Source organism: Natator depressus, chromosome 11, assembly GCF_965152275.1.
Source record: "Natator depressus isolate rNatDep1 chromosome 11, rNatDep2.hap1, whole genome shotgun sequence".
Classification (NCBI taxonomy): Eukaryota; Metazoa; Chordata; order Testudines; family Cheloniidae; genus Natator; species Natator depressus.
Window position 1 is genome coordinate 13,794,492 of NC_134244.1, and position 25,037 is coordinate 13,819,528.

The 25,037-nt window shown below is 44.9% G+C and overlaps 2 protein-coding genes across 2 annotated transcripts; one reads left to right on the forward strand and one right to left on the reverse strand.

The window, feature by feature from the left end:
* Positions 1 to 6,549: 6,549 nt before the first annotated feature.
* TMEM37 (transmembrane protein 37) lies at positions 6,550 to 15,211 on the reverse strand. The gene is made up of 2 exons (XM_074966795.1): positions 14,950 to 15,211; positions 6,550 to 10,776 (listed from the first exon to the last, which is right to left on the reverse strand). The coding sequence occupies exons 1-2, from the start codon at positions 14,968 to 14,970 to the stop codon at positions 10,204 to 10,206; spliced, it is 594 nt and encodes a 197-aa protein (XP_074822896.1). The 5' UTR covers positions 14,971 to 15,211; the 3' UTR covers positions 6,550 to 10,203.
* A 7,053-nt stretch (positions 15,212 to 22,264) lies between these two features.
* On the forward strand, positions 22,265 to 22,929 carry LOC141995812 (small ribosomal subunit protein uS12-like). The gene is made up of 2 exons (XM_074967228.1): positions 22,265 to 22,277; positions 22,514 to 22,929. Exons 1-2 carry the CDS (start codon positions 22,265 to 22,267, stop codon positions 22,927 to 22,929), a joined length of 429 nt encoding a protein of 142 aa, XP_074823329.1.
* Positions 22,930 to 25,037: the final 2,108 nt, after the last annotated feature.

Here is a 25,037-nt window from a genome sequence, read left to right on the forward strand (position 1 = left end):
CCTGAGCTTGCTTAAATCTAATCAGTCATCCCTGAGCCAGAGAGTGTGATGAGTCGTCAGAGGCAATTACCTGCAGGTCTTGTGATAGTTCCCAGGACATTCAACCAGGGTTCAGCCAATACACAGGTGAGGACCAAGGCAGGTATATAGGCCCCTACAGGACATAGTCTCTCCGGTCTGCTCAGTGTCATTACTTGGCTGGGATCATTCCCATTGCCTTGTAGGTCTGTGTTGCCAACCAGGCTGTGGGCGGTCAGGCCTAATGGTGAGGGCAAGAGTTCATCCTACCAATAAGAGCTGGGTCCCAGGTGGGTGAAGTCCAGGAAACAAGCTGAGGGTCACTACTGAAGAGACAGAAGCCAAATGCTAGAACCAAAGGGCATGGTATGCGCTGAACGGCTGTGGAGGCCAGGCTTATAAGCAGGACTGCTAAAGCAGCAACCAATCAGGGGCTCTGGCACTCTGAGGTCTAAGGTGGTGCGGTGAAGCTCACTGGTTGCCTACCAGCACAATTAGTCAGGGAGCAGGCCAGCAGCTGGTCTGGACCCTGACATTCTGACAGACTGCTCCTGCTCCCGCTGGTCCTCACTCCTGCTTCAGTGCCTGGGTCTATGCTAGCTAGACTCTGCTCCTGCCTCAGCTGGGAGCCTGGCGCTTCTGACACCTTGATACACTCGTTAATTCCTTCTTCCTATACCATGGCTTCCTTCCGCTCCATTGTGGCTGGATTGGACTCATGATTATAAAATGTTTCATATTTCTTTTCCTGTTGAAGGCCGGACTGTAGATATGATTCTGCTTTGCAGGATGAAGGTTGCACAATATATTCTAAAGCACCATATTAGTTGAAGATGTAGAATTAGTTGTTTAACCCTTTGTTTCACCCTTAAAACTTGTCTGTCTTCAAAATCTCCCAGTTGTAGGTGAAATACGCTGGGAAGGGTAGGGCTTGGCTCAGCTGTTGTTTCCTTCCTACTAGGTATCCATTGTGTAGCTAGGTTTCAGTGGCATCGGAATATATGGGAATAGTTTTCTTCCCTTCAACTGTTCTAACAATGCAGTTATCAGAAAACAACACAATTGTATTGTCTGGGTTAATATGATCACTTGAACTGGTAGAAGCAGAGACCCATTCTGACAAGTTCCCATACTAGCACCTGTTCCCCCAAATTAAAAAAAAAAAAGCCTTCGACATTTACTGTTGTGTCTATACTTGTGAGATCTGTCTCTCCAGTCTTCCAAGTGAAGGCAGGGGAAAGTCTTTACAAATTCTGCCTTACACAATACTACTGAAATCAATGAGTTTACACAGAGCATGACCTCAGTGGCGCTACACACAGTGCTTAATTTGTGCCAGGGCTTGCCGGGGCTCAGCCCCGGCACCCCTGGGCTTGCCACATCAGTTATGAATGTAAAAAAATTGCTTGAGCCCTGGCACCTAATTGCTTGAGCCCCAGCCCCTCTTTCATTACCAACTAAGCACTGGCTACACAAATATACCACCTGGCTTTCTGGTCCAAAATTCTGATTTTAAGAATAGTATCTTGCCAACTGAGTCCTCTTGGTCCCGATTAGGAAGGGATGAAATAGTTCAGCTGGAAATAAGAATCAAACCAACTGGTGGCTGGGTGTTTTTGAGAGCTTAGAAAAAGTTCATTTACATTCTTTTCCTCCACTTGGGTTAGTGCTTTTACTCCTGAGGGAATTCTGCCCCCCAAAATTAAAAATTCTGCACAAAATATATATATATAACATTCTGCACATTTTATTTGTTGATAAATAAATGTGGAGCCTCCAGCATGGCAGTGGGACGCACAGGCCACTGGGTGCACAGAGGTGGGATATCACCAGCAGCCCCCCTGGGACAAAGCCCCAGGGCCGTGAAGTTGCAGCCAGTCCTGACAGTGCAAGGGCAACTTGGGCCTGCCCCAGAAACACCCTGGGGCTCTGCCGCTCTGCGCCAGATGTGGGCAGGCAGGCTCAGCCCAGCAGGATCCAAGTGTAGAGGGGCTTAGTGTGGGGGAATCCAGGTGTCGGGTCATAGAGTTCCATGTGGGGGCAATTGGGGCTTAGTGTGGGGGATCTGAATGCACAGGGGCTCGCTGAGGGGGTTTCAGGCGCAGGGGCAACAGGATTCTGCAGTGGGAGCTCAAGTGAAGGTGGCTGGGGCTCAGCAGGAGGGATCTGGGTGTGGGGGGTTGGGGTTCGGCAGTGGGTCTAGGTGTGAGGGGCTCAGCGGGGGCGGTTTGGGTGCTGGGGGAGTGGGGCTTAGTGGGGTGAGGGTCTGAGTGTGGGGGGCTCATTGAGTGGTCCAAGTGCAGGGGGGCAGGGCTCATCAGGGTGGGAGTTCGATGGGCCTGCTTACCGGGAGGAGCCCCTACTGATGTTGCTGCTGAGGGGACGCCACATGCCAGGCTCCTGTTCCCCTCTCCCTCCCCCGTTTCCCCTATCCTCTTCTCTTCCTCATCCCATCTTCCTTTCCCACTGCCCTCTTCCCCATCTCCTCCCACTTCTCCCCACTGTCCCCTGCCCCATCCCCCTCCTCTGACTCCCACATCCCCTTCCCCTGCCCTATCCCACCACCGTCCATCCCCACTCTCTCTTCCCCTCACCCATCTTCTCCCATTTCCCCCAACCCACCCTGCCCCCCTCACTCTGCCCCACCATAGGCACTCACTGTTGTATAGAAAACAGGATGGCTCCCAGCACACAAAGGGGAGCCTGACTAGCCTAGGACCCAGGAAGCAGCGTCTGAGCGGCACCCTCCTTCAGTCGTGCAGCTCTGGCTTGCAGAAAGAGCCCTTGTTTGAGGGGGCAATGCATCCCAAACTTCACCCACTGGCAGCCCCAGCCCCCTTTCCCCCCGCACAGCTTCTCTTTGCTTCCCCATCACTTTCTGGTGAGGATCTCTTCATATGACCTGTGCCATGGACTCAGTGGAACTACTTGGGTGAGAAAAGGCCCATCACTAGAAGAAAGGGATGGACAATCTGGCATTTGTGTAAAGTCAGTTTCACCATATCCCTCTATATTCAGTTAGCTTCGCTGTTGATGTTATAGCTCACCCACCAACAGGAAAACAAAAATGTTTTTAATAAAGAAAGATTTGAGTGTAAAATCACACAAATTGACAGGACTTCCCAGGAGCAGGCCTACAACCTGGAACCACTGTTAACTTGTGTTTTTGAAAATGGCTGAACTTCAAGTTGATGGGGTCTCTTTAAGTTAGGTCTAGTCTACACTGAAAAGTTACATCAGCGTAGCAACATCTCTCAGGGGTGTGAAAAAGCCACACCCTTGAGACATGTTGTTAAACCGACCTAACCTCCTGTGTAGACAGCACTAGGTGGATGGAAGAATTCTTCCACTGACATAGCTACTGCCTCTGGTTACCTACAGCAGCAGGGAACCCTTCCTGTCACTGTAGTAAGTGTCTGCACTGAAGTGCTACAATGGCACGGGTGCTGCGGTAGGGTTCGGAGTGTAGCCTTAGCCTTACTTACCCATAGCAACAAAAGGAAGGATCATCAGAATGAGGATTAGAATATGGGAGTCCTTGGCATCTAGCCCGGTGCTTGGGTGATTACATAACACGGCTCTTTGACACAGACGTAGACAAACATCTCTACTTCTGGTTTACTTACCCCAAACAGATAGAACCTACAGGCTTTTTGTGAGTCACTCAGCCCCAGTCCATGTAGCATATAATTAAATTTCCCTCCCTCACAACATCCCAGATGCTGCCAGAAAGATACCAACATTAATCCAAATTTTCCCTCACACAGATACACAAACCTGAACCAAAACCAACAAGAGTGGCTAAACAGTGTGTACGTTCCCAGTTTGACAATAATTTATCAGTGAATTCAATGCCTCTGATTGTTGCATGTTTGTAGGGAAAAGCTTTACAGTACTTCTATCTGAATACAAAATTGTAGGTCAAGAGATTTAACAGGAAGTAATCAATATAAATCTGAATATTAATGCCAACTGTTATATGATGTAACTATTTGCAAACCCACAAATCAATGGAAGGGTTTAGCCTCAGAATATAGTGAAAGAGGAGAGGTATCCAAAGACAGTAGCTGGCTACATGTGAGTCAGCGTTGGTGTAAGTTTTTATAGATCATGGAAATCCTTTCAGATCAAAGGTGAATCCTATTATCAACATGCACTGGAATAAACACCGATCCAAGCAGGGTTTGATCACAACAACCTCTGCAGTCACAAAACTGCATTCTCTCCCCCCACTTCTCTTCCTGGCGTTCTGGTACCAAATGGAGTTTTAAAAGGTCATTCTGTTTGATCTACTTAACCCTGTTAGAGGATGTGTTCTCCCCGTTCCATGTTCCTGGTACTCTACTTTGGGCATTTACAAAGGCATTAATCAGTACAGGGTTTTTTTTTCAAAGGTGCAGAGCACCTGCAAGGCCCATTGTATTCAGTGGAAGTTGGGGAGGCTCAGCCCTTCTGAAAATCAGGCCCGCAGCATCTAAGCCCCAGATGCAGAAAGACATGTGCACTATGTGTGTTGAGAACTGAACATAAAAGCCATCCGTTTATTGCATACACTAGGCACTCCCCCTGCTGCTCTTCAAAAGCAGTAAGCAAAACGGTTTTCTTTGCCCTCTATGGATATTTCTGCTAACAGCACTGGTGCTGTAGGGGAGACAGAAGGCAGCTGCATGAATTCCTACAGCACTAGACTCATACTGAAGTGTGTACTGAACTGAACAAAAATCAATAGGAAAATAGTTCTCAGGAAACATTACAATGGGGAACAGGACAAAATGATTATAAAAAAAGTTCATGCAAAATTCCGAATCTAGTCACCTGGGGCTACTTATCTGCCATTGAACAATGAATGTAAGTATGATTTGACTATCAGAAAATCCATTTTCAGGGTTCATTGATCAGATGCATTCCTTTCCCAATGCATTGCTCCCTTCTGTTCAGTATGCTGCACTTCACTGACATTTGTTAACCATAAATTGAACTTCTATAGCATCTTTCATCTTACAGAAAGATTCTCAATCTGCCCTTAAAGAAGTGAGTCTGATCACACCCCTTTGAGCTAGGAAAGTATTATCTCCATTGTATAAATGAGGAAAATAGATGTTGATTGCCTTGCCTAAAACCACTGTAGCAAAGAGGAGTGACCTCCCTCGGAAACCGACAGCGAGGGAGGGCCAGACACCCCTGGGGATGGCGGAACCGGGCATGCCTCAGTCACCAGGCTGGAAGCAAAAGGGCAGGATAGGAATAGGAAGTATAAGAGGCGGGCTCTGTAGCTCAGTTGGGCTGGAGCTGCTGAGGGAGACAGACGCTTCCAGCCCACTGCTGGAACTGGAGCCCGCAGAAAACTTCTGCTGTCCTGAGGACTCACTTGAGCTACCAAAACTGCCAGACACGCCCAATGCTGTGGGGCTGCTTGGATTGCCACTGGCAGTGTACCCTGGGGAGATGGAAGATGACCCCAGGGATCAGGTACACCCTGAGGGGAGGGGAGGAAGTAGCCCAGGGGTAGCTGACTACTGTCCGGCTACATTGCTAGCTGATTCTAGGTCAACGTGTTGTGGCTGGATCCCCACTGACCCAGTGGCAGTGCCACTGTTAGGGCCCTGGGCTGGGAGCCGGTGGAAGCCTGTTAGTCCACTGTCCGCCAAGCTAGGATGCTAGACTGTTTGGTGCCCTGCCCTTGCCTGAGCCCGCTGAACTATTTGCTGGTCTAACCTGCCTGAGGGTTGGAGCCTTAGAGACTACTAACTTTCCCCTTTTTTAAGACTTGTTCCAGGGATGTGACAGCAAAGGGGTGTGGCTTCCCTCAGATACGGACAGCAAGGGAGGGCCACACCCTCCCACATGCCTACAACCACATGTAAATTTGTTGGTAGAATCAGGAGTCCTAACTCCTGGGATCTAACCCCTAAATAAAATAAATACACAACCTCTGAATAAAACTTCTGGAACAGAGATCAGGTCGTTCTTATATTTTCACTTAGTTGCCAGTATCCCAAACTCAAAGACCAACATAAAAATGGGAGGGGAGGCAACCACATTTGTAATGTAGTGGCCTAGTGAGGGCAAAGAGAAAGACTGAAAATACATGAAAGGAGACAATATAGAATTTTGTGGTAAAACAATATGTAATAGAAGCGAGGTGCATGTGTGTGCGTCTATGTAGGGGTAAGGGTGTTGCCCCTAATCTACATGAAACACTGCAGACTGCATTTCCTCTCAGAGAGAGATGGCCTGACTGTGCAGGCTAAAGGGGGCATGAGTAGTCTCCATATTAGATATTAAGTGGGTGTAGACCACAGCAGACCAGCTGGCCATATTTGAGTATAGAACAAGATGTAATGGCAATAGTTTCTCCAGCTGCCTTTCTGATCAGTTCTCTTTAGTGTGTGTGTGTCTTCATACACATTTGTTACATGTGAGATTATGTATATATTTCAAGTGGTGGGGGTGAGGGAATGAGGAATCCATATAAGATCTATTCATAAGGTTGCATACAAACAAATTATAGTTGAACAGAAAAGTCCTCTTATTTCAAAGTAGTTTATTTAACATCATCAACTTCAGGAATATTGACTTTCAACCTTTTTTTTTGTCTTAGGCTTTAGAAAAGGTACAAACTACTGTATATACAGGCATTTATTAGATGCAACAGCCTAAGAAAAATTAACAGTAGTATTAGCCTATTCTGCAGCATTTACTAATAAAACACACCTTACAATCACAATGTATAATCAAGCACAATAATTTGCTAGACAAAGCCAGCTATAGAAGGAAACTTTGCACAATTTTTTCAGTAGGGTACTTTTTCAAAAAGGACTTCTCATTTATTCATAAAAATGTATATGACCATCTTTAAGCACAAGCAACTGTTATGTGTCCCATGTGGATGCTCTAACTCATTCTCTGATTTTTTCCTCTTTATATGTGACTAGTGGGGATATACAACTCATGGTCCACTTTCCCCTCCTACTTCCAAAAGGAGCAGGACAGGAGCACCCTGGGTCTAATTCTTGCTAGTGTTAAGGCTGGCCTCAAAGTGCATACATCATTTATTTCCATTGTTTTGAAGTTACCAAGAAGGAATGTAATTTCATCAAGTGTTGTGTCTCCACAAAACCCTGGATACACTGGTCATGGATCTCATGCAAGTGCTCCATCACCAGGTTCATCCTGCTCAGAGGTACTCTGTGTTTGTATCCCAATACTGCTACTTAACGATGGTGTAAGGCACTCACTCCACAGACTGACACAGTTGATATAACCAATGTGCAACAATTTGAGGCTTAATCCTGCAAACGCTTGCTCATAAAAGGAACCCTGCTGAAATCAGTGGGACTCTTCCCATGAGTTAAATGGTTGCAGGTTCAGCTTCTAGTTATGTTAAACAAACTGCAATTCGGGGAAGCAAAAGCACCTTATTTAAATAAGAGAAAGAGCTAGGATCACAGTGCAGCATGGCATAGGCAGATCTAGGGGCATGTATCTAGTATTCCTTGTGCATCCCACATTCCTACTGAAGGCAACAGGAGTTTTAGGTGCACAAGGAATCCAAGAATAGGCCCAATATTGGAAAAAGATAAAATTCAGTAGTTACTCTGGGTAACTTAGCTTAGTGCATTACCATATCAGGAAGACATACAAACTAGGGTGCTAGGGAACAATATGTTACCAGAACAAGACATACATAACTAGATCTGGACTGAAAACTCACTCGCACTCTACTGATGAGGAACACAAAAAGGTTTAGGTGTTTATTCTGTGAAAGTTGACATTTCTTAAAAAGAAAATATGAGAATATTTCCTCATTAGAAAATGACTGGTCAGTTTAAGAGCATTGTACAAGATTACAAAGTATATGTAGTCAGTGCTTATTATTCTTGGCCTTAAAGAACAGATTTGCACAAAGGATGACATTTATTCATGGCTTGCATAAGTAGTCTTCTCTCTCCACTACATTTATTCCACAAACTATACTGGTGTGTTTGTACTGGGTGAAAGAGTATGTTTTAGAAACTGGTGTAGTACAGTAGATTAAATGCCTTGCTCAAGAATTATTGATTCAAATATAACTATAAAGAGGAAGCATGTTTAAATATTTGTCTTTATAGAAATAAAAAAAATCTTTCCAGAAGACATAAAATAGATTTTATCAGACGCTGTGAAACACTTTCTAAATGTTTTAATCCATTGTCAATGGAGTGTTCTACTTTGAACAGGAAGGATATTGAAAAGAATTTGGAGCAATGCTGCAAGCACTAAATCCAGATGCATGTAATTCTGCTTCTGCCAGCCATGCAGGAACTTGATTAGACTGTCAACAGCTTGACTAATTTTACTACATCAACAACTTGCAGGGTTTTTTAAGCTGTAATGAACATATACAGCTTTTTAATTAGAGATCTTAAGTCTGGCATTCTGCTCTCCATCACACTAGCAATTTCACTGACTACAATGGAGTTACTCCTGATTTACGCCAGCACCTCAGTGAATGCAGAATCAGCCCCTCTGGTTACCTCATTTTTGCGGAAGTTTATTTTTTTATGTTTCCTCATTTTAAATCACAAGGGAAAACCATTTTGTCTAAATTGTCAGGTCTACGGATTTTCTCTCATCACAGAAGAGCCTCTACATGGCAAAGTGAATGAGTTTATTTCTCTAGCTACATGAGTGCAATAATTCCCGTTGACTCACTGGGAATTACTGGTATTGTTCAACCAGAGTAATTCTGACCGTCTATGGTAAAAGGCAGGGGGAAGGATCACTGTGGTGGAGTAAATCACATCAGCTAGCTTAACACTCTCAGGCCATGTCTACACTACCCGCCGGATTGGTGGGTAGTGATCGATCTAAAGGGGATTGATTTATCGCATCTAGTGTAGACGCGATAAATCGATCCCTGATCGCTCTGCTGTCGACTCCGGAACTCCACCAGGGCGAGAGGCGGAAGCGGAGTTGATGGGGGAGCAGCGGCCGTCGATCCCGCGCCGCGAAGATGCAAAGTAAGTGATTCTAAGTCGATCTAAGATACGTCGGCTTCAGCTTTGCTATTCTCGTAGCTGAAGTTGCGTATCTTAGATCGATCCTCCCCCGTAGTGTAGACCAGACCTTAGAGTGTTGCTTGTCCCGGGAGCGAAGTGAAAGGACAACAGACAAATGATCAGAAATAGCAAGGCTGAACTTTAATTAACCCTGTGGGCCAAAGTCTCCCCTGTGGGGATATCAGGGAGCCAGTTAGAGTGCCCTGATTCTGAGTCTGAGTCTGCACTGGCATCTACTAAAGTATCCCATGAGTGCTTACATCAGAAGAGGCTGGAATAGGGTGGCTCATACAGGAGCAGGCGCTGCTGGCTTTATGCCAGTGGATAGTTCCCTCTTCCTAATGAAATTCTCTGCTGGCCATGTATAGCCACAATCCAGTCCCTCTGTGCTGCTAGGGGCTGGAGACAAAATGAGACTCTGGCCCTATATCCTAATCACAGTGGATGTACATACCCCAAACCTCTAATACATTATATAGGGAAGGGATAGTTATAGGAGATACAAGTGACAGTTGGAAAACATGAGCTAATTAGCATTGATTCAGATCTGTTTCACTCATGTCTTGTGAAGAGAATGATGGGGTGTGAAACCCTGATAAAGATTTTCAATATGTCACACTAATAAATGTGACCAGGCATAAATAGTCTGTCCAAGCTGAAATGAAGCTCCATCAGATGGGCTGAATACGCTGGGCATACATTCCTCCTCACACTCTGTTCACATACTCAAGAAGAGCAACTGAAGATGGGGGAGAAAAAGCAATACCAAAGCCCAAAGCACCACACAGAGTGTTTGACCCCGGTACTTTAAAACAACTGATGTAGATTGCAATTTTCAGGTCTTCTATCCATAAAACACTTCAGATGCGTTCTTTAAATTTAAAACAAAATAGGACCCTTTCCTTATTTTGTTATCTACTACTGCAGAAAATTTCATTTAAAACTATAGCAGGTCTTAATTTTTCCCCTGCAGCCATCTTCAGTGAACTATGGGTACATCCTATGAAATTCTCAGACTGACTCAAATATTTTCTCTTTGCAAATGACTTTAAGAACCTGATGTCCTTTTCCAATTTCATTTGACTGATTTTTCCAGTCTAACTGGCAAAGCTGAGGACACAAAAGCAGAATACACCCACCAGTTCTAGAATTTTCTTGCTCTGTTCCACGGGTATGTTATGTTGTTAATGTGAAGTCCACTCATTCCATTAAGGAAGAAAAGGCACGCAGCAATGAACTCACACCAAAAGGTCAGTGTGAAGCCCATGAAGGTAATGTAGTCCTTCAGGAGAATTAAAAAACTCAGGACTCCACTGGAGGACAGGAGAAATGAGAGAAGAATAAGGATTGATCCCATTGACCATTTTCGTCTTGAATTAGTGTCTTCACAGACTTGGGAGACCATCAGAAGTTCCAGGCCAAATATTGCTACAACCACAGCAAGAGACACCACACTTCTTGCAAGAATCATTCCAAAATTAATCCCTTCCACACTGGCCTGATTCAGATCAGTCACACATTTCAATTTGGTGCTGTTGCCTATGGTGCAGAAGTGCCACAGTCCAAACAACTGTCCTTTTGCAAAAATCCAGTGGCCATCGCAAACTGAAATTGATGACAGGACAACGGCTATTGCCACGCATAAAATAATGAGGCTTCTGATGAACGTCTCAAAGAACGATTTCTTGGGTCTTCTGTGAGCAAGCAATCTCTGTGCCTTAAAAGAGATATTACAAAAGAAAACAAGTTACAAAACTCGTCTGTTTTAGTTACTATTCAAGATATATTTAAGTCATAGGTACAAAATGGAGAGGCCCTTTAGAAATGATGTGAATGCATGCTTAATAATAATAATAAAATAATAATAATCATAATTAATGCCCTAATCTCATGATTGACAAAATAGATCCTGCAATGTACATATATCTTTAAAATTAGAGAAGAAGAATGATATTGTGGTTGAAGCAACATACAGGGACTCGTGCCATCTGTGTTGACTTCACTGCTTGACCACAGCCTTGTGCAAGTCATTATTCTGCTTCACTTTGTCTGTCTTGTCCATTTAGGCCCCAATTCTGTGAATACTTATGCATGTGCTTAAATTTGCACACGTGAATGGTCCTGCTGACTTTAGCAGGTCTTGTCACTACATACTCACTTATTGAAAGTTAAGCACATGCATACGTGTTTTCAAGATCAGGACTTTAGATTTGGGCGGGGACTGTCTCTGACTGTGTATTTGTACAGTGCCAAGAGCAGTAGAACGCTGATCAGGCTTTGGGCCTGGGGAGGACACTACTATAATGCCAATAAGAACTTACTTTACATTGGGAAATGTGTATTTCCCCCTCACCTCTCCTATCACTCAAAGATGGCCACATAGATTCTGCTCAAATTAAAAAAAGAAAAAGAAAAAAGTCACCTTTGGAACAGAAACCAAGCATGGAAAATTTCAGACCAAAAGATTAAATTTTCAGAAAGGCACAAGCCATGGACAAAGGGAGGTTCCAGTGGAAATGACTACAACCTTAAAGATAACAATGCTGCCTATGCACCAGATGTAGGTTGAGATTGTCAAAGGAGCCTAAGTGGGGAATGCGGGCTGGGGTGCATTAACTCCTTCAGTCTCCACAAAAACCCAGCCTTCATGAATGTAAACACTCACTGGACCTGATTCTCATCTCACTTACACTGGTAAAAAACTGGTGTTGCACCATCGATTTCAATGGTATTCCTCTTGATACACAATCTGTGCTAGTGAAAAGAGACTCAGACCTACTCTCTTCATGAAACAATTTGTAATATGCTTTTTTGGAGATTAAAGAGAGAACTGCAGTATAACTTTAGGATCATGCTTTGACCTTCTTTACAACTACTGGAATCTGTAGAGTATTCTCCATTAGATCATCAGCCCAATACTGCACTCTGTGAAAGTCAGTGGGAGTTTTGGCTGAATAAGGAGTGTGGGACTGAACCCTCAAACTAGGGGGCAGCTTGTGATAGCCTTGTTCATGTTAAACAGTCCCTTACAACCAGGAGTAGTCCCACTGAAGTCAATGGGACTACTAGTAAAGTAGAAGTAAAGCAAGGCAAGCACAATCTGACCTATATTATTTAAATCCAGTTCTCTCAAAAATAAACCACAAATGTCAAAACAGCCCCATTTGTGTATGGTGAACAATCCCTTTGTGCTCTGCCACTCCAGAACTAGCCAACCAATGGGGCACAAGGTCACAAACAATCCTTATCCCTAGAGTGAGACTAACATTGCTGATGGTGCTAGAACACAAACAGGAAACACGTGATGCAGAGCAGTGTTTGGTGTATGAGCCAAAAGGAAAGTGGGGAAAAAATTGTTTGCCTAATGGAAACGGCAGGGATAGAAGTGTTACACTGAACCTGCCAAGATTCAAGAGTTTTAAAACGGTAATACATGAACACTCAAATGTTACTTATGAGACTCTAAAATCTTTAATCCTTTGAGTTGTTTTAAAAATCATATGTGAGTGCTCAGTGTACTCGGTTTTTAGAGCCTATATGCTCACAGAATATCCTATTCACGAGGAAACAATCTCTGATTTTATTCAAATTATTGTACTGTACAAAGATATCCACAAGATATTGAGTCATAATGCTGGAACTTTGCAGTCATGTATCATCCTACGCAGTACACCTAGAGCCGTGTCGGTCCCAGGATATTAATCCTGTATTATCCTGGAATATAGAGGCAGAACTGACACTTATTAGTCAGAGATCAGAGCCCAATTGTACTAGGAACAATACATACTCCCAAGGAAAAAGACAATCCTGCCCCAAAGATTACAGTCTTAAAGACAGATTTTCAGGTGCTCAATACCCACAATTAGAGTCAAATTTTCAAAAGTGTTCAGCAGCTTCTACTGTCAGTCCCTTGCAAAAATACCATGTTATAGACTATTAAACAGCATGCACATCATTGCTGACTAGGTCAGCATTAACTTACTCCAATCCCCTGTGCAAATAGCATTTGGGTGCCTGGGGCAAGTATGGCTATTGCAGTAGCCTAGGGTTGCCTGTGTACCACTCAAACGTGCTCAAGTTCAGCAAAGAAGCAAATTCTGACAGGGAATATTTTATAACACTACCCCTGCCAATCTACTGCCTGTGACTCAGTGAGAGCAGGTGCCTCCAAAGCCCAAATACACAGGCTGTTCTGTGCCTCCCTGCATTCTGCTGCTCTCCTCCCCCATCCCCCAGCACTTGCCCACTCTCCTCTTAGGTAGGTTTTCAACCATGCATTCCATGATAGCTAAAGACAAAATACACCCATGCTGCATAAACCTTGAACTCTGTATCTCCTCCTCGTGGGTCTTAAATCTCCTTCGTAACTTTGCAATGCAGCGACTTGCTCAAGGTCAGAGAAAGTCTGTGTCCAGGCTAGAAATAGAACTCAGGTCTCCTGTTTTCCAGGCCTCAGCTGTGTTAACCTCAGCAGACCATTCTTCCTTTATATACGCTTGGGTTACTGAATTTTCTGGGGTGGTGATAAAGGTGGGCATGCGTTTGGCTTGTTACCAACTAATATTTGTCTGGTTTTATTCCCACCACATGCTACACTGATTAGGTCAATACACATTTTTAAAATAAATAGAATTGTTTTAAAATAAATGAAATCTGGCTTTAATGGGATATCTCAGAGTGACATATCTGGAAGTTCTGACATGGATGGGCTTAATAAGTAGAATTAAATCCGCAAATGACAAATTACTGCTAAGTTTACTAAATAAGTTACTGCTAGCATCAATACCTATGTTCTCACACAAACAGCAAGCCTTCTTTCAGAGTGGTGCAGCACTGCATGTTGTAATCCACACCCAACTCCATCTAGGGGTGTATAGACTGATTAGCTTGTCCAGTCAGTCTCCTTGCCAACGCAGGACTGATTCCTCCAGTACGCGTTCTACACTTCGGTCTAGTCCAGTTTTACATTTCTTAAATGAGGGGGCTTCACTCACTTTCTTTGGGAGACTACAGTGTTCCACCTCTTAAGAGATCTCACTGTCAGCAAGTTCCCGCCGTCACCAAGCCTAAACACCTCCCTTCACCATACTGATGTACTTTATTTTGAAAATATCATCTTTCATATAAAGCATCACAGGACGCTTAGAGGAAGAGTCATACTGCCGAAGTGTATGCAACATGTCAGTGATGGAGAACTTTGTAAACAACACACAGAATTGTGGGGGTAGGGAAGGGAAATGGACCAACTTTGATTTATTAATTAGAATTAAGACAAATTGGATAGACAAGTCTCACACTATAGCCACTTGTTTATAAAATCATTTTTCCAGACCTAGGCACTTCCCTGCCACATATATTAATAACCATGTACTAGTGTGCCCTGCAGCTAGTAATAGGAAGGCTTGGTGTTAAATGATCATTGAGTGGATTTAAACCAAGACACAGAACAGTAAGAATGTAGCTTTTGGGCACACTTCGCGGTAATTAAGAAATCTCTCCGAGGAAAGGTCAGATTAGATATAGAAGGCAATAGGTCCTTTCCTAACCCCTGGTCACTTTCCATTCTTCGGGTGAAACTAATGCACCAAAACTCTGCTCTGTACAGAGCTCCTACAGAAGCTCTCCTTTTTATTTAAAAAGGTACATCTGGAGGAAGTTTTTTGTGTGTGCACAAAGAAGACTATAAAGAGCAACAGGTAGCAAGAACTCAGCATAGCAGCAATTCAGCTTGCAGGGTGATAAACATTTAGCCTCCAGCGGGAGAACAAAGGGGAAAAAAAACCACAACAGGAATCCAGCGTCTCTGCACCAACACTGATTGCATCTGTCTAGTCAACACAGCCGATCTCCCCCCAGCCAGGCACTCGGGGCCCCAGTGTCCCCTCATTACCTGCACCGCTATGGCTGTCATGCTGGCTCCGGCTGCCTGCAGCTTGGAGGAGACCAGAGAGAAACTTTGCTTCGCTTCGCTTCAGGGGCTGACAACAAGCTCTCGCTGCCAGCGCCCCGTTCAGAGCTAGAGGGTCCCGGCCGGGACAGCTGGGGGCAGCAGCCACCCGGCCAGCAACTTGCCGGGGTCAGGGAAGCCGGGGGCCGCGGCACGGCAGGGCTGGCTGCTGCCCTTTGAGTTCCCCCTTTGGCTGAGTCAGCAGCAGTGCAGCCGCGGGGGAGAGGAGGCGGCCGCAGCCACAAAGGAGGGAGGGAGGGAGGGAGGCGGAGGTTAGCGAAGCGCTCCGAGCAGAGCAACGAGCGACCGGCGGGAGCCAGGAAAGGGCGCGGGCGGCGGCAGGCAGCCGGGGGGCAGGGGCACAGGCGGGGGCAGAGGAGTAATGAAGGATGCAGGGAAGCAGGGGAGGGTGGAAGCAGAGGGAGCTGGACAGCAGCAGCCGGAGTCCCTGGAGTCTCTCCCCTTTGTGCCTAGGGGCTTTGGGGGCCGGGGTCTCCAGCATGTGTCTGAGGCCCTTCCTCCCTGGTCCACACCAGGGGTGGGTCCTAAGCAGAGGTGAAAGTAAGCCGGTACGCCCCGGTACAGCGTACCGGTAAGAGCCGGTGCGCCGTACCGGGACCGGCTTTCCCAGAGGGCAATTAAAAGCCCTGGGGTAGCAGCGGCGGGGCTGGGGCAGGGATTTAAAGGGCCCCGGAGCTCCAGCCACAGCTACTGCCCCGGCCGTTTAAATCCCGGCCGGAGCCCTGCTGCCGAAGCCCTGGGGTAGCGGCGGCGGGGCTCCAGAGGGGATTTAAAGGGCCAGGGCGGTAGCGGCAGCTGGAGCCCCGGGGCCCTTTAAATCCCCAACGGGGCCTGGCCGCTGCTACCCCAGGGCTCAGGCAGCAGGGCTCAGGTGGGGATTTAAAGGGCTCAGGACTCCAGCAGCCACTACCACAGCGGAGCCCCATGCCCTTTAAAGCTCTGCCACAGCCCAGAGCCCTGGGGTAGCGGAGGCAGCTGGGAGCCCCCAGGGCTCCTCAGTGATTTAAAGGGCTGGGGGCTCCGCTGCAGTAGTGGCAGCTGGAGCCCTGGGCCCTTTAAATCGCCCCCGAGCCCCGGGGCTCCCAGCCGCCTGTGCAGCTGGTAGCTCAGGGGTGATTTAAAGGGCCCCGGGCTCCCAGCCGCCACTACCGCAGCTGGAGCCCTGGCCCTTTAAATCAAGATTTAAAGGGCCCGGGGATTTAAGGCCCTGCCTCTTCCGGTTAAGGCCTTGCCTCTTCCAGTTGAGGCCATGCCCCCTGCTCAGGACTCCGGCGTACCGGTAAGTCCTCTAACTTACTTTCACACCTGGTGCTAAGGACCTCCTGGAGCTGAGATTTTGGCCCCTGAGCGGCCCTGGCCAGGTCAGTGACATGAGCTCCTGAGAAGGGTAATTTTAAACATGTGTGTCAATCTTAGAATCGTAGGGCTGAAGGGACCTCGAGAGGTCATCTAGTCCACCCGCTTGCACTCAAGGCAGGACTAAGTATTATCTAGACCAGGCTCGGCAACCTTTCAGAAGGGGTGTGCCGAGTCTTCATTTATTCACTCTAATTTAAGGTTTTGCGTGCCAGTAATACATTTTAATGTTTTTAGAAGGTCTCTTTCTACAAGACTATAATATATAACTAAACTATTGTTGTATGTAAAGTAAATAAGGTTTTTAAAATGTTTAAGAAGCTTCATTTAAAATTCAATTAAAATGCAGATCTTATCAGTTTAGTGTGATCCTTGCCCTTGCTTTTCCTTGCTGAGTTTTCCAATGTCTGGCACGATACTTTAAGCTGCACACAGGCTTCTGAGTGATCAGTTGTTAACCGGCTCCGAGAGGGCCAGAGGACAGATTTCATGTGTGAAAATACCTGTTCACACACATATGTGGATCCAAATGCTGAAAGCATTGCAAACGCTATTTTCTTCAAATAGTTCAATTTCACTGGCAGGGACGTCCAGCTGGTCAGAATAGACACCACATGATCTCTCTCGGTAGCTTCAAGTGCACTCCGCAGATCTCCAAACTTTGATGCCCACAATTCTGAGCTTTTTAACTGAATGAGCTGCATTTCAAAATCTTCAGCACCCATCCACTGAAATACAGACAAATCCAAGTCGCTTTCGTTGAACTTTTCAGGTTTAATTAGAAAAAGCATTGGGCCAAATCGCTGGAAATCTTGAAATCTGTCAGATAATTCTGATTCCAGTTCTTGCATGTACATTCTAATCTCAACATCAAACGCAGTGCGCTGTTCCACGTGGCATGATAGTGATGTAAGCAGCAAATCAGGACTTAAAAATATCCCAGTACAGTGGCGCTGGAACAATTTTTAAGGTGGGGGTGCTGAGCTGTGCCCTCTCTTGCCCGTCTGTACCCCAGGCCAGCAGCGGAGGCCCCAGGACCGGTGGCCAGGACCCGGGCAGTGAGAGTGCCACTGAAAATCAGCTCGCATGCCGCCTCTGGCATGCATGCCATAGGTTGTCTACCCCTGATCTAGACCGTCCTTGATAGGTGTTTGTCTAACCTGCTCTTAAAAACCTCGAATGATGGAGATTCCACAACCTCCCTAGGCAATTTATTCCATGGCTTAACCACTCTGACCGGAAGTTTTTCCTAATGTCCAACCTACACCTCCCTGGCTGCAATTTAAGCCCACTGCTTCTTGTCCTATCCTCAGAGGTTAAGAAGAACAATTCTTCTCCCTCCTCCTTGTAGCAACCTTTTATGCACATGAAAACTGTTACCATGTCCCCTCTCAGTCTTCTCTTTTCAAGACTGAACAAACCCAGTTTTTTCAATCTTCCCTCATTCGTCATGTTTTCTAGACCTTTCATCATTTTTGTTGCTCTTCTCTGGACTTTCTCCAGTTTGTCCACATCTTTCCTGAAATGTGGTGCCCAGGACTGGACACAATACTCCAGTTGAGGCCTAATCAGCATGGAGTAGAGCAGAAGAATTACTTCTCGTGTCTTGCTTACAACACTCCTGCTAATACATCCCAGAATGATGTTCCCTTTTTTTGCAACAGTGTTACACTGTTGATTCACATTTAGCTTGTGGTCCACTATGACCCCCAGATCCCTTTCCACAGTACTCCTTCCTAGGCAGTCATTTCCCATTTTGTATGTGTCGAACTGATTGTTCCTTCCTAAATGGAGTACTTTGCATTTGTGCTTATTGAATTTCATCCTATTTACTTCAGACCATTTCTCCAGTTTGTCCATATCATTTTGAATTTTAATCCTATCCTCCAAACCACTTGCAACCCCTTCCAGCTTCGTATCATCCACAAACTTTATAAGTGTACTCTCTATGCCATTATCTAAATCATTGATGAAGATATTGAACAGAACCGGACCCAGAACTGATCCCTGCGGCACCCCACTCATTATGCCCTTCCAGCTTGACTGTGAACCACTGATAACTACTCTCTGGGAATGGTTTTCCAACCAGTTTTGCACCCACCTTATAGTAGTTCCATCTAGGTTGCATTTCCCTAGTTTATTTATGAGAAGGTTATGAGGGACAGTATCAAAAGCTTTACTAAAGTCAAGATATACCACATCTACCGCTTCCACCCTATCCACAAGGCTTGTTACCCTATCATAGAAATCTATCAGGTTGGTTTGATGCAATTTGTTCTTGACAAATCCATGCTGTTACTTATCACCTTATGATCTTCTAGATGTTTGCAAATTGATTGCTCAATTATTTGCTCCATTATCTTTCTGGGTACAGAAGTTAAGATGACTGGTCTGTAATTCCCCAGGCTGTCCTTATTTCCCTTTATATAGATTGGCACTATATTTGCCCTTTTCCAGTCTTCTGGAATCTCTCCCATCTTCCATGACTTTTCAAAGATAATCACCAATGGCTCAGATATCTCCTCAGTCAGCTCCTTGACAGGATTGGGTCCAAAACAAGTGGTTGTGTGTCAGCCATCCTGGGTGGGCGGCTGGCGGTGGGTAAACCTGGCTTTTGTTAATGGTAAAAATCAAACAAAAGGACACAAAATGGGATGAAACAAGATACAAAGCTTCTGGGAGCAGGGAAAATAATATCTCAGCAGTGTTGCCAACTCCTTTTATTTCTAGTACGAGTTTTGCGGTGTTTGGTGGTTTTTGTAAAGCCCCAGCTACTGGAGGCATGTGATGAGGTGAGAACCTCTGCTTTCATTTTTTAAAAATGTTCCAGCCCCCATGGGTGCAGTGAAAAGCTTGGAAATATGACTGGAGACAAGTGGAGGCTAACAAACCAAAAGGCAAATGGAAAGCTCCTCATATGTATATATTTTTAAAGAGCCTATCATGTTTAAGCCAATCTCATAATTTTCGGAAGCCTGACTCATGATTTTTGAACTCTTGGGGTTGACGATACTTTATATTCACCTCAGAGAGTCACTGTGGGATCAGTTAGATAATGTTCGTAAAGAGCTGTGAAGAAGAAAAGTGCTATAAAATGTGTGCTAGGTTTTATTAAAGCATAAAATGCATAGAAATGAAGGTGTCCTCTCTGGTAAACAAATCTGGATTAGCTAAAATACTCATTTGTAGGAGCTCAAAGTCTCATGAAGAGATGCATGTGAAAGTGATTTACTTTTTTCCTTATGGAACATCCTAACCTTACATCATTAAACATGTGCAAAAATAAATAACAAAGTACCCAGCTGACTGAATCTCAATAAAGGGATTCAACTAAAAAAAACTCAACAAAGCTAAAGAAATTAATACAATTCCAACCCGTCCCTTTTACCAGACCTTGTGGCATGCTTTGGAGCCCATATGGACTTTGTCAGCATCGAGGATATAAGCCGCTGTTATAGCTAAACTAGTACAAAATCATAGTGTAAACAACCAAAGCTGATATACACAGCAGTTTGCATTGGTACAGTTTACTCTGATTTCAAGCCAGGGTGAGCAGCACCTTTACTGCTTACTGTGGCTTAGCCATTTCATGCTAGGGATTGTTTTTTGTAGCTGCCCGCTGGTGGCTATTACTGGGGCAAATCATCAATGTTGACAACACTGTCTCCTTTGGACAAAAAAGTGGTGTGACTGCAGAATTGAAGACCCTACACAGTATGAACACCCCGCCTTCCTCTGGCCCCCAAATGTTCAAATCTTTGAGTAAAGGGAGAGAGTAAGTGTTCTCTTAAACTACTCTAAAAATACAATACAATCAATACCAGCTTTTCCTCCAGGGCTCTAAGGTGGCACTTTGAAAGTTTCTGGATCGGGTTAATACTTGGAGCATCTCTTTATCCAGAAGGTTAAGCACATCCATGCTGCTCACTAAACCCTCATTTCCACATGTAAGCAGAGTCAGGATGAGCTCCACCCTGACATCTGGTGGTGAGGTGTGGCAAGTTGTGGAAAAGAACTTCAGGGGCTGATCTCATTTGCATAGGCGCACCCACCCCACCTAGAATGAGGCCATAGCTGCCCAAATGGTCACTTTGGCTGCTGTGGGATCCCCAGTGTCTCTGTTATTGGGGCAGAAAGAATAAATTGTTATTACCCTGATTATGGGAACTGTGCCTGAAACTGTACTGGGCCTTTTGTTATGATGGAGGGACTCGCCATCAACTAAGGAGTACTTGCTAGGCAAGGGACATGGGTTCCAAAACTCTGTGAATGGAGAGAGGTTGGGGATAGGTATTTATACTTGGTGGCATGGGCCCCTTGGTGAGGGCCTTACATGCTAATTGCACTTCCTCCTCTCTCCACTGTGGAATATCAGAGCTAATGTTGATTCCATTAGGAGTCTAGTTACAGGCTGCTGAGCTGAATTCACTTTGGGCTAATGGTGCACCAGTGCTAAGGCTCCCCTACTACAAGCTGAAATCACAAAAGAGCTAAAAACTGACTAAGAGCTGAAATCACTGAGTGTTGTGTTAAGTAGTGGGGGAGCCTGAAGATATACTGTAGAGCAGTTTGCGGGACGGCTGGACCGGCTGGTGGAGCAGAGCGAAGCCCTATGGAGCTGTGGGGCACTCAGCTCAGATCATGTAAGGTGCCCCTTACCTCTTCTCTTCCCCCCCCCCCATCTCCACTCAGGTTGGGAGGTAAAACTCTGCAGATAAACGTTCGAACTCTGGGACTGCCCTGACCAGGGACAGAGACTTTTGGGCCATTGGACTTTTGGGACTTTGGATGATTTTGGGTTGCTGGACTCAAGAACCCAAGGGAAAGGACATGCCCCAATTTGCTTGGGGTGGGTTTTTGCTCATGGGTTGTGTTATGAATCCTGTTCGTGATGTTTCCCTAACATAATGCCACATTGTTTATCTCTGTTATTAAAAGGCTTTTTGCTACACTCAGACTCCGTGCTTGCGAGAGGGGAAGTATTGCCTCTTGGAGGCGCCCAGCGGGGGTGGAATATATTTGTTCCAGGTCATTGGGAGGGGGGCTCGAGCCAGTTTTGCATTGTGTTATTGGAATGGAACCCCTAGATACTGAACCCGGCCCTTGTTGCTGCCAACTCTGACGGGCAGAAGGGTTACACACATATAGGGGGGAAAGGGTGCACATAGAGAGTCTGATTCCAATCTTATTTTAGACTGAGCTGCTCCTGATTTATGTTAGCAGAACTGTGAACAAAATCTGAACTAGTGAGTAATCTCTCACATGCTCCATTAAGAATAAAATAGCCTTGGAAGAAAATATCACCTGCTGTTAGATTTCCCCTCACTTCTGCAGAGGACACCATAGTCTGCAGCAGCAGCTGCTAGTGCTCTTATATTAAGAAAGCATCACTCCACTTTTAGGCTTTTGCCTCTACTTTTCTGAGTGCTCAATGCTAGGAGCGCACAGGGGTTGATCCTGCTTCACTGAAGTCAATGGGAATTTTGCCATTGATTTTAATGGGAGCAGGATTGAGCTCAAATTTTGAATGTTATACACACATAACAAGGCTGCATTAACTATATGCCCTAGTACAGATATAAGGGCATGTAATAAATACTATAGTTAGTGTTGCAAAGGCACTTTTTATTATACAGCGTTGTTTTAATTTGCTCATGACTTTCTCAAAAACATGTATCACACTTTCATACAGACAGCTGTGGCTCATAAGGGGTGTGTTGATTTCTACCCCCAAACTCTGGAAATTTGGATAGACTCCAAGGCCAGAGGGATCATTTAATCTGACCTAAAATTACTTCCTGGGTTGGCTTATCAGATACCCCAATGATGAGCAGCCATGGAAATGCCGATACATCAAATAAATACTCTTGGGAGCCTTAAGATGCCTCCTTGTTGTAATGAAGGGCAGTTCCCTTCTCTGTCTTCCCCTATCAATAGTTGCTGCATGTGTTTGTATTTCCAAAAGCACAGCACTGACAGACCCTCCCCCCACCACACCCCATGCAACCCCATTGTATTTACAACATCTCCAGCCTCTCACCTTGGATTGTGAGTGAAGACTGTAAACATCCTTATCTGTTACCAGCAAGCTCTCTCTGGGGCTCGGGCCAGCGGCAGCGCGATGGGTAAGTGCATGGGCTTCGTACCGCTAGAAAGCTTTGCAGCCACCGACGGGATCAGAAATGGCACGACAAGCAATACAAGAAGGCCCACTTGGGTACTGCCCTGAAAGCCAACCCCTTTGGAGGAGCTTCCCATGCGAAGGGAGTTGTTCTTGAAAAAGTTGGTGTAGAGGCTAAGCAGCCCAATTCAGCCATCAGGAAATGTGTCAGAGTCCAGCTGATCAAGAATGGCAAGAAAATAACGGCCTTTGTTCCTAATGACGGTTGCTTGAGCTTCATTGAGGAAAATGATGAAGTTCAGGTTGCTGGCTTTGGTTGGAAGGGTCATGCTGTTGGTGACATTCCTGGGGTCTGCTTCAAGGCTGTCAAAGTAGCCAATGTTTCTCTCTTAGCCTTGTACAAAGGCAAGAAAGAGAGACCATGATCATAAATTCCTGTCATGCCATCTAGGCTACTAATAAACTTCAGTTTGATAAAAAAAAAAAAAAGCAGCTTGTAGTTATATATCTCTACCTGTGCGGTCAGCAAAAATATCTCCACTCAGAAAGTTTTATTCCCTTTGTCTTTTCTTACTTATTCTTTCCCGTCCTACAATGAATTACTGATCGCTTTATTTTCTTCGGCACTTGGCAGAAAGTACTTTTTTTTTTTTTAAAAAAAAGGAAGTTGTGCTTTTTGCTGCATCATCAGACATCCTTACCTTACTGCCAAATTCTGATTTCAATTATAGCAATAAATGTCTGGAGCGACTCCATGGACTTTAGTAGAAATTCTCTAGATTTAGGCCTGATGTTACAAGTTATTGTGCATGGGCTATAACTTGTAGGATTGGGACCTCACACCGGTGTACCAAAGATCAGAACCTGGCTCATTATCTTCTGTTTTCCGACCTGTATTGAATTCTGATGAGCTCTTTCTCAATGTGTAGCATTTAGGTGATCAAGACTTCTTTTCCCATTCTTCTTGCTTCCATTTCTGAGCAATATATTTATCCATAAATACTACTTAGTTATGTTAATCTTGTAGCAATTTTACCAGGACTTTTTAATTTATTTCCTTTACAAATACATTTTCCTGAAGATAGTTTTCTTTCATAACACTCTATTTCTAGTATTTTTCTCCTTGTTGAAAATTCTGTTACTTTAATTTTCAGATTTTTATGGTAAATTCAGACTTTTGCATTCTCTCTATCCCAGAATCTTTGCTTAAAGCATCTGTAATGTATATTATCTGCATTTTGTTTCAAGACTGTAGTGAATTCTCAGACTGTGCTTCCCCCACACTCTGAACTGTATGTTTTCCACTTCACTTTTGTACCATGTAGCAAATTTTGCAGGGTCAGTAAAAAATTCATTCTTGTGGTTTTTCTTTGGTTGTTGGCTGGCTACAATTTTGTCCTCTGAATATATTATCTGCGTCATCAAATTTTACACTTCCTATGTTCCCTTTCTGTTTTAGGCTCATCATAAAATGGGATGTAGTCAATAAATCCTATGCCAATTATGTTTATTTTGCAGGTCATATTTCTACATTGTGGGGGTCTAGACTGGTTGCGTGTATTTGCTGTTATATCTTTCCACCTCCTGAGCTCATTTGAGAGTAGTTACTCCTGGATCATAATTGCAAGAAAATTGAATTGTCTCAGGGCATGTCTACACTTGAAACACTATAGTGGGACAGCTGCACTGCTGTAGTGCTTCAGTGTAGAGACTACCGATGACGATGGGCATAGGTAATCCACCTCCCCAAGAGCTGGTAGCCAGGTTGATGGAAGAATTCTTCCACTGACCTAGTGCTGTCTATCCCAGGGGTTATGTCAGCTTAACTACACCTTTCAGGCATGTGGATTTTTCACACTCCTGAGCGATGAAACTGGGTCAACCTAACTTTTTAGTGTAGACCAGGCCTTAGGCTATGTCTACACTTAAGTTGCTACAGCTGCACAGTTTCAATGCTCTGCCGCTGTAGCCCTGCATTATAGACACTTACTATAGCAATGGAAGGGGTTCGCCTATCACTGTAGGTAATCCACCTCCCTGAGAAATGGTACCCATGTCGACAGAAGAATTCTTCCATTGACCTAGTGCTGTCTACACCAGTGGTTAGGTTGGCCTAATTACATGTCTCATGGGTGTGGATTTTTCACACCCCCTGAGTGATATAGCTATTCTGATGTAATTTTTCAGTGCAGAGTAGCCCTCATTTTGTGGCCACAAGAAGGGGAATGGACTGAGAAAACTCCACTTGCATGTGGCTTTGCTAAGAAAACTCAGGCTCAGGCAAACTGCACAAAACTGTTTTCCTGGTAAGAAGTCCATATGACCCAGTCCTTGTGTGACTTAGCACCAAGTGTGCAAACACTATGCACTACGGCTCTGGTTCAACAAGGTTTTTAAGAGCTTTTGCCTTTCTTTAAACATGAAGCCCATTGGCTTCTATGGGACTGCTTCTGAGTTTAAAGGTAGGCACATCCTTGCTATCTTGCTAAATCAAGGCCACTCTTATGCAGGCAGTCCTACTAAAGCTAGTGGT